This window comes from Vitis vinifera, chromosome 17, assembly GCF_030704535.1.
Source record: "Vitis vinifera cultivar Pinot Noir 40024 chromosome 17, ASM3070453v1".
NCBI lineage: Eukaryota > Viridiplantae > Streptophyta > Magnoliopsida > Vitales > Vitaceae > Vitis > Vitis vinifera.
Window position 1 is genome coordinate 17,261,338 of NC_081821.1, and position 12,537 is coordinate 17,273,874.

Below are 12,537 nucleotides of genomic sequence, written 5' to 3' on the forward strand. Positions count from 1 at the left end.
TTATCAATAATGCTTTTGTTATAAACTTTTTTTATAAAAAATAAATTAAGAGTCTCTTCGATAGCGATAGCGATTTTAATAATAATTTTTAATTAAAAAAAGGTTTTTGAAAACTAATAGAGTGTTTGACAAAATTTAATAAATATTTTAAAAAATCTAAAAAAAATCATTTATAATACTAAAAAAGTACTTCTAGTACTTTCTAAAAAACCAATTAATGGATAATTCTCCCAAAAACATTTTTAAATAAAACTTTTAATAAAAACTTTTCCCAGTAAAACATTCACACATTTAAGGTATTAATGCTTGGACATACATTAAAAAAAATTGATTTGATAATATTTTTTTTGTGATATAAAAACGTAATTTTTGAAAGAAGCACCCAAAAAGTATCATGACTAAGAATCTATAGTAATTATCTAACTCAAATAAAATAAGAAGTTTCAAAAATTTATCAAACCCCGAGTTTTATGGGATGAGCAGCTGCAATTATTAGAAAATACTGGTTGTTGATGTCTCACGTCTTTGGTGATCCAGGTAGTTGACAAATGGATGGACGCGTGATCTCAACCCATAAAGGTTCTTGATCCAGCCGTTATACCTACAAGAAGGCATCCGGACAGGGTGTCCGGACGCACCCTCCGATGGTTTTGTTAGCCATGGTCAGAGAGAGGAATATAAATCAGTTGGTCTTTTACCAGGTATCGAAAGGTTACCAGGAGGATCCCTCTTCTTCGTGCGAGGGCATATATATATAGCTTCAGGGGTACTGCTCCTCTCATTAATGGTGAGGAGATATTTTATGTTGTGATGATGATAATAGGTGTCGGTAGGAGCATTATCACCCTACGAACGGCTGTCAGAAACCATGGTAGGTGATGCGGCTGTCAGAGATCGTGGGAAGTGATTATGTAGAATGATCGTGGGAAGTGACTTGCTGTCACTTCCTCTTGTCTTCTCATTCTGCAGGTGATGGGATGCGGGCCATAGCTGGCTGTCGTGATAGCGTGTAAGACTTGTTTTACTTTGATTGATGATCCGGACGATTATATCCGGGTGGCATATGCTGATTACCCGGATGTATCGTGGAGCGGATGCATTTATGAAGGTTGTCCGGATGTCTGTGCTTTGCCAGCGACGTTTGCTCTTCCTTGGATAGGAGAAGTTGAAACGTCATTTGTCTTTCCTTGAGGCGGTCCGGATAGGAGAACTGCCTTATGTATATCTTTAGGAGAATCCGGATAACGATGGTCCGGCTGATAACACGTGCCACGTGCCACTGTGAGGTGCGTGCCACGTGTTTCCCAGAGGGAGGGGTCCCTACACTGGTAACCCTTCCAAATTCACTGTCAAAGAGTCTGTTTCAAGTCTATATCACCCCAGGTCTGCTTCTTGATATTTTTAAGAAAAAAATCCATATTTTACTGGATCCCCTCGATCAGCTTCTAAAAGGTCCAGAAGAGTGAAGCATTGGTCTGAGTAAACAAAGTAGCACGTCCTTTTTATGAGTTGCCATCAAGCCAACTAGATGTAAAGCGACAATAAATGGGGGTCAATCTTAGTATATAGCGTCATCTCCCTCAAAATTCATGCCCACATTCATCCCATTCCCATTTTGGAGAAGAAAGAAAGGAAATGGATCACAGAAGAGGAGAAGAGAATGGGTTGGATGGGAACAGCTACAACTCAGACATTGAAGCTGAGATCATCAACAAGAAGAACCCAAAGGAGAGGGAGGAAGAAGAAGAAGAAGAAGAAGAGGAGATGTCGGTGGAGAGGATTTTTGAGAGCAAGGAGGTGCCATCATGGAGAGAACAACTGACTGTGAGAGCCTTTGTGGTGAGCTTAGTGGTTGGAGTACTCTTCACCTTCATAGTGATGAAGCTCAACCTCACCACTGGTATCATCCCTTCTCTAAATGTCTCTGCGGGGCTCTTGGGCTTCTTCTTCACCTCCGGTTGGACCAAGTTTCTGGACAACTCCGGACTTCTGAAGCAGCCCTTTACTCGACAGGAGAACACTGTTATTCAGACTTGTGTTGTGGCCATCTCTGGGATCGCCTTCAGCGGTAACCTTCCTTTCCCATGCTCTGTTTTCTAGTGGTGCAACTTCAACTCAATCCATATCCGGCCCCACCTGTCATGATGCTTGGGTTAGACTTGGGTTGAGTTTTTTCAACCCAAACTCAATTAAGGTTAAGCTTGGACCAAGATTCGAATATTAATCCAGCTTTATATTATAAGGTAGTATTTATATTATAAAATTTTTATTAATTTTTTTATAAAATTAAATTAAAATAAGTATTTTAGAAAAAATAAAATTTTTCCAAACCTTTTTTTCTACTTTTCAATTACTACTTAGCCTCAGTTCAACGATCTTGTAGTGGTAGATGCCTGACTAGCAATTTACTCCACCTATTGAATATGATAATTAGTAGCAAAATTGAACCAATTATCAGGGTATGTACATACATGCTCATCTGTTAAACTTGTTTATTAAGACGAAACGAAAAATTTTTTTCCCCTCAACTGGTGGGCATCTCAATATTCTTTTGTTTTGTATAAATAGGAGGTTTTGGAAGCTACCTCTTTGGAATGAGTGAAGTTGTTGCCAAAGAATCTGAAGATGTTCAAAGCAGCCAGGACTATAAGAATCCGGCAATAGGATGGATGATTGGCTTTCTCTTTGTTGTTAGCTTTCTTGGCCTCTTCTCTGTCTTGCCTCTTCGAAAGGTACGTCCTCCCAACTCACAATCAATTATAACGCCAATCACATGGGGTGAATTAGAGTAACCTCCAAAATTGAAAGAAAACTTTGTGGGAGTTTGGTAAATCAACTTAATGATTTAATTAATTACATCATCAAATGGATTAAGTATATTTAGTAAAATAACTTAATATTGTAACTAAAAGTAAAAAATAACTTTAAGTATTTAATCAAAATAATTAATTTATTATTAATCTTAAAACTTATCTATCTTATTTGCCCATGTTTAATGAAAATATATTTTATAACTATAATTCTACATTCACAACTCAAGTTTTATAGTAATTTTTTTTTAATTATCTCATGTTTAACAAATTATTTTATTATTTAAGATTAGTAAAAATAAAAATATTAATTAAGATTAACGAAGGTAAATATGTTCATTTGATGATTTAGAATAGAATTTAAGTTAATTTTACTAAACAACCTTAATACTTAAAGTAAAATAAATAAATAATAAGCTTTAAGTCAACAGTTAAAGAACAATTTAACTTAAAGTCAATTTCATTTAACTTAAAGTCAATTTCATTCATTAAATAATAAGTATTAAATTTTACCAAATACCCTCTTAGTATTGGCAATGGAATGATAAGCTTTTGAATGCAACAAGTTATATAACATTAATGTTCAAGTTTTGCATAAGTTGGTTTAGAGAAGGAAAAAAAAAATACTACTCTAATATATGTTCTCATCATTGGGACGCCACAGTGGCTTCTATGTAAGTTTATTCACTTGTTCCTTTGGTTTCTCATCATTCGAACACCATCTTAGGTTCTATCTAGATTTATTCATTTGTTTATATTGTTTTACATTATGAGGATGTCATCCTAGGTTCTATATAACTTTATTCGTTTGTTCCTTTGGTTTCCCCTCATTGGGACGCCATTCTAACTTCTATATAAGCTTATTCGTTTGTTCCTTTGATTTCTCATCATTGGGATGCCATTCTAGCTTCTATATAAGCTTATTCCTCTGTTCCTATGGTTTCTCATCATTGGGACGTCTTGTTAGGTTCTATGTAAGCTTATTCATTTATTCCTTTGGTTTCTCGTCATTCAAACACCATCCTAGGTTCATTCTAAACTTATTCGTTTGTTTGTTTGGTTTCTTATCATTCGGACGCCATTCTAGGTTCTATGTATGCTTATTGACCTATTATTATGGTTCTCATCATTCGAATGTCATCGTAGGTTCTATCTAAACTTACTCATTTGTTTTTTTGGTTTCTCATAATTAGGATGTCATCCTAGGTTCTATATAGGCTTATTTGTTAGTTCATTTCATCTCTCATCATTGGGATGCCATTCTAGCTTCCATATAAGCTTATTCCTCTGTTCCTTTGGCTTCTCATCATTGGGACCCCGTGGGTTCTATGTTTTAACTATGAGTACTTCCACCAAGATTATGACTGTCGCGCCTCTTTCTTTTTCTTTTCTTGGTTATGGCTTCTTGTCCAATCCTTTCTTTACCTTCTCCGTGGTGTTGGTAACTTCTCTCTTCTGTTTTATCCCTTGTAACATTTTGCTCAATCTTGAGTAGTGTAATTTACTGTTGTTTTCAGATCATGATCATAGACTTCAAGTTGACATACCCAAGTGGCACTGCAACTGCTCATCTTATCAACAGTTTCCATACTCCTGAAGGAGCCCGGTTAGCAAAGTAAGGCACTATGTGTTTCAACTGGATATGGTCATACAAAAATTATATTTATATCCTCGATAATATTTAACTGTTTCTTCTGTTGGAAATGGTTGTAGGAAACAAGTGAGGGTATTGGGGAAGTTCTTCTCCTTCAGTTTCTTGTGGAGTTTCTTTCAGTGGTTCTTTGCTGCTGGAGATGATTGCGGATTTAAAGCCTTCCCTACATTTGGACTTAAAGCTCAGGAAAACATGTAAGTTTACTTACACGGTGACACCCCACTTGAAGAGTGATTCTGGGATGGTTATAAGTACTTCCTAATACTTGTAATGCTTTCTTTAAAAAAAAAATAATGAAATATTTAACAAAGTTCATAAAATTATCTTTAAAAATTTAGAGAATCAGCACTTGCTACATGATTCTTCCAAAAATCACTTTTATAGCATCTATCCCATTACAAAACATAACTTGTTTTGGTTTATATTCAAAAGCTAACTGAATTTTGGTAAAAGTTTTTTAAGTCCTAATGACAAAAGTGTTATATAGGCTAAAAGCATTCTTATGATAATTACTCCGATACAGCCCTTTAGCTCTCTCTCTTGCTCTCTCTATTCTAAGGAAGCAACTACATTAACAATAATCACTAGACTAAAGAACTGGTTTTTCAAGCCCAACTGCTATATTAGTTTCTTGTAAATTAGCTTTTGAATAACTTGTACTGATACTCATGGAAATCTGCATTTTATTCAGAAATATTTTCAGAAATTTGCTCATTTTGAAAATTACAGGTTTTTCTTTGATTTCTCGACAACATATGTTGGAGTAGGGATGATTTGTCCGTACATTGTAAACATATCCTTGCTGCTTGGAGGCATTCTTTCTTGGGGCATCATGTGGCCTCTCATTGAAACTAGAAAGGGTGATTGGTACCCTGCAGACCTTCCACCAAAAAGCATTAAAGGTCTGCAAGGTTACAAGGTAATTAATTTCTAGCAAAATATGGCCATTGCACCAACATTTCCTCTTCACTCACACTGCTTCCTACCCTAAATGCAGATATTCATTGCCATTGCCATGATCCTAGGTGATGGCCTATATAACTTCTTCAAGGTAATAAGCCAAACTCTCTTGGGCTTGTTTTACCATCTCCGGCACAAGGACGCTAGCATTGTCCTCCCTCTAGAGGACCGTTCCTCTCCTACCAACTCCTCTCTTTCTTACAATGACAAGCGCCGAACCCAACTGTTTCTCAAAGATCAAATTCCAATACCATTTGCTGTTGGAGGGTATATTGCAATAGCTGCTATCTCCACAGCCACACTTCCTCACATATTCCCCCAACTCAAATGGTACTACATAGCTGTCATGTACATTGCTGCCCCTATCATGGCATTTTGCAATGCATATGGGTGTGGGCTCACTGATTGGTCCCTTGCGTCCACCTATGGGAAGCTTGCCATCTTTACCATTGGGGCATGGGCTGGGGGTGCCCATGGCGGAGTCATAGCAGGTTTGGCAGCCTGTGGAGTGATGATGAATATCGTCTCAACAGCTTCTGACCTAATGCAGGATTTCAAAACTGGTTATCTAACCTTAGCTTCACCTCGCTCAATGTTTGTGAGCCAATTGATTGGCACTGCAATGGGTTGTGTAATTGCCCCTTGTGTGTTTTGGCTCTTCTACAAGGCCTTTGATGACCTAGGGCAAGATGGAAGTGAATATCCTGCTCCTTATGCTCTGGTGTACCGTAACATGGCTATTCTGGGGGTGGATGGCATCTCCTCCTTACCAAAGAATTGCTTCCTTCTTTGTTGTGTATTCTTCGCTGCAGCAGTTCTTGTCAACTTGGTTAGGGATGCTGTAGGTAAAAGGAGATCAAGGTTCACTCCGATTCCAATGGCGATGGCGATACCACTTTATCTAGGCCCCTACTTCGCCATTGATATGTGTGTTGGGAGCTTAATATTATATATATGGGAAAGGATGAACAAAGCCAAGGCAGATGCTTTTGGACCTGCAGTTGCTTCTGGTTTGATTTGTGGAGATGGAATATGGACTTTGCCTAGTTCAATTCTTGCTTTAGCAGGAGTAAAGCAACCAATCTGTATGAAGTTCCTGTCTAGGGCAACAAATGTTAGGGTTGATAAACTCTTGGGGTCTTAGACCTTTAAGGATATTTATGGACTATGAATGTAATTATATATGTAAGTTGTATACTTCCTGTTGTTCCATATATCTCAGTACCATTTTTTCCTTTAAGAGGAAACATGGTGGGTTATGGATGTAATTATATATGTAAGTTTTATGCTTCCTGTTGTACCATATATCTCTGTACTATTTTTTCCTTTTGTACCATTTATCTCTATACCTTTTTTTCTTTTAAGAGGAAAAATGGTGGCTATATATACACATACTTTAAATTAAGTCCTAAAATGAGTTCAATGTTCAAATCTATATCTAGGAGATCCACAGATCCCCAAAAAGTTGTAGTAAATAGTAACGAAGTAAATTATCCTAAGATTCCTAATAAATGAGACAATTGAAAATTTCCTAAGATTTCCTTGCCAACAATTTATAAGAAAGGATCATTTAAGTTTTTCTTTGATTACACAATCAAGACAGTTGAACATATCATAAGCTTGGAACAAGATGATCAAGTAATAAGGCTTTTAGATAGCAAATCTAAACAAAAACATAAGAAATATTATAATTTTATACATTTAGGAATGATTCAAATAACTGCTAAGCCATTGGTTAGGATAGGATTAAATACCTTGATTATTATTTGTTTAAGATATAATAGACATCTTGATTATAGAGATTCTATTATCGAAGTTGTTCTAGCAGGATTAAATAGTGGACCAATTTACTTATAATGTTATCCTAATTTCATAGTAAGATCAAAGAATGTTGACATCTTGGATTCGGTTGCCCTTCATGTTAAGACTCATGGATTTATATTTAAGGAATGAAATAGTCCAATCTCCATAATTACTGTATTTGCTTATAAGTGTATGACCATTATTATAGGATCTAGAACTTTATACATCAATTCTAAGGGAGAGATCATTCTTAATTTTTCAATCAGACTTGATAAGTAAATCTAACTACTTCATCTCCAAGAAAAACATGTGAAATGAAGTTGAATTTCTAGAATCATGGCATTTCTCCAATGTTGTTCCACCCATAGAGCAAAGAACAGGGAAAATTGAACAAATAGTTTAATATTCTAATGAAGGAGGAGATCTAATCTTTTCCAATTCTTTCAGACATTCTAGGACCGTAGAATTTCAAAATATGAACCCTTTAGGCCATTGTGTTCATTTATCCCAACTAGAACCATTTAGATAGAGAAAGGATATACATCTTCAAACCCTAAGAATATTAAATTATCTAGAGTTAGAAGTCACGCAAATATAGGACAATCCTTCTATTTAGGAAAAAAAAAAAAGAGAGAGTTTACTCAAGAATCACCAAATATGTCACTTACATATTCCCAAATGATTAATGCAATAGACCAAGATTTTAAAATTAACAATGAAATTCTAAAAAATACTTCCTTTCAAAAGAAAATAGGGAAAGAAAATAATGGTATTTTAATAAAGTCCTACAAGTATTAAGAACCATTTATCACGAAGAATTTTATGGTTATTTTGAAATGGTTTGAAACATTTAAGGAAGAAGAATACTTGGAATATTCCTCTAAGAGTATTAACAATAATTAAACAAAACTTAAGCAATGGAAAACTAGTGATAATATCATTATAGGATCCATTCATCCTCCAAAATCTTAGATAGATAAAAATGTTAATGGAACAATAGTAAGGACATCACCTTAATGTTGGGAAATTTTTTGGGACAATTGTGTTTTGGACCTAGTTGGGTCCAAAAATTAAGCTTTGCTTCATATAAGTTCACAATTTAAGCCCAAGATCTAGAGGAAGAGTGAAAATTAAGAAGAATGATATGAATTTTTTATCTTTCCAAAAATGACCTTTATTGACTATGAAAAAAAGAAGTAGAAAAACATTAATTTAAATTTTATTCCTTTTATAAACCTCAATAAAATTTAATTTAATTTAATTTAGTGATTTGGAAAAAAAAATACACCCTTTTCCAAAAAAATAAAAATAAATTATTATTATTATTATTATTTAAAAATCAAACATCTTGGAAAATATATATTTTAAAATTTGTGTATATAAAAAATAACTAAAATATGTCAAATTTATTTTTTTAAAATGATATATTTTTAAAATATTTTTTTTTAATTTAGTTTTCTAAAAATAATAAATTTTAATAATAATTATTAAAAAAAATTAAGATAAAAAATTTGTCAAACATTGTGGTAGATAATATTCAAAACAATTTTGAAGAATATATTGGTCATTTGATATTTCATACCCTTCCCATCAATTATGCAACTTTTATGTGCCAAATCTTAATTTTTGGGCCCAACTAGGTCCAAAACACAATTGTCTCAGTTATCTATTATTAGCCTATTAAAAGTTACCAGTTAAGTTAATTAATTTGTTAGGCTTATAAGGCATTTCTTAAAGGGTATGGCCTATGCAATGTCTAGAGACCACATGTATATATATATATATATATATATATTTTATTTTATTTATTTATAATGGACCAATAAATAAAATAAAATAGTATAGATATAAATAGGGTTATGGTCTCCAATTTCAACATAAGGTATTGTTATTTTACTCATATCCCATCATTGACTGAAGTTCTAGTTCTTTGCAATACATTGTTTCAAAAACCTTACTATTGCACTCCAATTGATGCAAATATGTCTTCCTAATGTTTTTTTTTTATGATTTAGAATATGATGAATTAAGTTTTTTTCATTTATCAATTTTCTAACAAGTGGTATCAGAACCACTCAAGTTCAATTAGGATTTTGTTTTTTTTTTTTTTTTTTTATAGGAATCATCCAGGATTTAGATTTATTTATTTATTTAGTTTAAAGGGTGATTCATTCTTGGTGGGTGGAGCCCATGAGTATGATTTCTAGTCTTCCACGTCTCTCTGTGGTGTTTTTTGTGCAGCAAGGATTTTTTTTTTTCCATAATTTTTTCCCATAAAATTTAAATGTTTTCCACTGCAAGGAATTTTTTCAATAAATTTTTCCTAGAAAATTTAAATGTTTTCTATAGCAATTTTTTCATAAATTTTTCTCAAAAAAAATCCTAGTGTTTTGTGAGGTAAGGATTTTTTCCATAAATTTTTCTGAGAAAATCTAGGTGGTTTATGATAATTTTTGGGGAACGAAAGAGGTGGTTGCATGATCATGGCCTAGAATCTCGCCATTATCATTATCATCTTATAAATTATGGAAACAAATTTCGTTATTATCTTTCAGTTCAAACAGTTGGGCCTAAGCCCATTTGTTGTGGAGTTATTTCCTTTTAAGCTTATTGGGTTAATTTGAATGATTTGGGTTTGATTAATTAGATCAAGTGATGGATTTGGATTGGAGTTTGGGTTATTGGGTCAAGCAATGGGTTGAATGCCTAAGGAGGAAAGTGCTAAGATTTCTGAGCCAAATAGCAGATCGATTCACTGGATCTGCAAAGGTCAAAACAAGCATATTTTTAACCTTTATATATATATTCAAACGCTAACTGAATTTTGGTGGTTCTAATAGAAGTCCTAATGACAAAAGTGTTATATATATTATGTCAACGAAAGCTTTAATGCAAATATGTTAATTCAAGAACATAAAAATAAAACAATCACACCTAATACATGAGGTTTTATCGTGGTTTAACCAACCATACCCCTACATCTACGAATGAGAGAAAATGATTCCGCTATATTATAGAGAATATTACAAAAAACATAACCACCATGAGCCTCTTTACTCCACTAGGTAACTTTCGTTCTTCACCTACATCTCCATCTCATAACCTAGAGTATTTATAGAGATATTCCTAACAACTTTTCTTATTCAACAAGGAAAATTAATATTATAATAATATATAATTTAGGAAATATTCTATATAATATTTTTTAAATAAAAAAACAAATCCATACTAATTAGAAATTTAGGACATTTTCGAGCAATTTTCACCTTGGAGCATATTCAATTAAGTCAATCTTTTAGCCCTCCATGATACACTCTTTTTGCATCACATCTTAACAAGAAAGCAATCAACTCCACCTTCGATCAACATAAATTCCTTTATCCACCTTGTATAGTCTTTACAAGTACATATCCATCTCATAACCTTTTCCCCTCATGACTAAAGTATTAATTTATAAAGATATTTTTAATAACTTTTTTATTTTATAAGAAAATTTAATATTATAATATATATATATATATATATATAACTCAATAAATACTATATACAATATTCTTTACAAAAAGAAAAAGAAAAAAAAAAATCCATACTAATGAGTAACCGGAGACACTTTCCTACAATATAGGCTAAAAGTGTTTTTACAATAATCACTCCGATACAGCCCTTAGCTTTCTCTCGCTCTCCCTATTCTAAGGAAGCAACTACATTAACAATAATCACTAGAATAATGAACTGGTTTTCCAAGCTCAACTGCCATATAAGTTTCTTGTAGATTAGCTTTTGAATAACTTGTACGGATACTCATGGCAATCGGCATTTCATTCAGAAATATTTTCTTAATTTTGCACATTATGAAAATTACAGGTTTTTCTTTGATTTCTCGGCAACATATGTTGGAGTAGGGATAATTTGTCCGTAAATTATAAGCGTATCCTTGCTGCTACGAGGCATTCTTTCCTGAGGCATTATCTTACCTCTCATAAAAACTAGAAAGGGTGATTGGTACCCTGCAGACCTTCCACCAAAAAGCATTAAAGGTCTGCAAGGTTACAAGGTAATTAATTTCTAGCAAAATATGGCCATTGTACCAACATTTCCTCTTCACTCACACTGCTTCCTGCCCTAAATGCTGATATTCATTGCCATTGCCATGATCCTAGGTGACGGCCTATATAACTTCTTCAAGGTAATAAGCCAAACTCTCCTAGGCTTGTTTTACTATCTCCGGTACAAGGACACTAGCATTTTCCTCCCTGTTGAGGACCGTCGTTCCTCTCCTACCAACTCATCTCTTTCTTACAATGACAAGCACCGAACCCAACTCTTTCTCAAAGATCAAATTCCAACACCATTTGCTGTTAGAGGGTATATTGTAATAGCTGCTATCTCCACAGCCACCCTTCCTCACATATTCCCCTAACTCAAATGGTACTAAATAGCTAGCATGTACATTGTTGCCCCTGTCATGGCATTTTGCAATGCATATGGGCGTGGGCTCACTGATTGGTCCCTTGCATCCACCTATGGGAAGTTTGCCATCTTTACCATTGGGGCATGGGCTGGGGGTGCCCATGGTGGAGTTATAGCAGGTTTGGCAGCCTGTGGAGTGATGATGAATATCGTCTCAACAACTTCTGACCTAATGCAGGATTTCAAAACTGGTTATCTAATCGTAGCTTCACCTCGCTCAATGTTTGTGAGCCAATTGATTGGCACTGCAATGGGTTGTGTGATTGCCTCTTGTGTGTTTTGGCTCTTCTACAAGGCCTTTGATGACCTTGGGCAAGAAGGAAGTGAATGTCCTGCTCCTTATGCTTTGGTGTACCGTAACATGTCTATTATGAGGGTTGATGGCATTCCTTCTTACCAAAGAATTGTTTTCTTCTTTGTTGTGTGTTCTTCGCTGCAGCAATTCTTGTCAACTTGATTAGGGATGCAGTGGGTAAAAGGAGAGCAAGGTTCATTTGAATTCCAAAGGCAATGGCGACACCACTTTATCTAGGCCCCTACTTCGCCATTGATATGTGTGTTGGGAGCTTAATATTATTTATATGGGAAAGGACTAACAAAGCTAAGGCAGATGCTTTTGGACCTGCAGTTGCTTCTGGTTTGATTTGTGGAGATGGAATATGGATTTTTCCTAGTTCAATTCTTGATTTAGCAGGAGTAAATAACCCATCTATATGAGGTTCCTGTCTAGGGCAACAAATCTTAAGGTTGATAATTTCTTAGGGTCTTAAGACTTTTAAGGATATTTACGTACTATGAATGCATGAAATTATATATATGTGAGTTTTACACGTCTTGTTG

At 34.3% G+C, this 12,537-nt stretch overlaps 1 protein-coding gene and 1 pseudogene across 1 annotated transcript; both read left to right on the forward strand.

Annotated features, from left to right (window-relative positions):
* Positions 1-1,484: 1,484 nt before the first annotated feature.
* LOC100252983 (probable metal-nicotianamine transporter YSL7) lies at positions 1,485-6,729 on the forward strand. Its single transcript, XM_002269367.4, has 6 exons — positions 1,485-2,068; positions 2,569-2,732; positions 4,328-4,425; positions 4,524-4,658; positions 5,194-5,383; positions 5,462-6,729. The coding sequence occupies exons 1-6, from the start codon at positions 1,636-1,638 to the stop codon at positions 6,566-6,568; spliced, it is 2,127 nt and encodes a 708-aa protein (XP_002269403.1). The 5' UTR covers positions 1,485-1,635; the 3' UTR covers positions 6,569-6,729.
* Positions 6,730-10,954: 4,225 nt separating this feature from the next.
* LOC100258116 (probable metal-nicotianamine transporter YSL7) lies at positions 10,955-12,221 on the forward strand (annotated as a pseudogene).
* Positions 12,222-12,537: the final 316 nt, after the last annotated feature.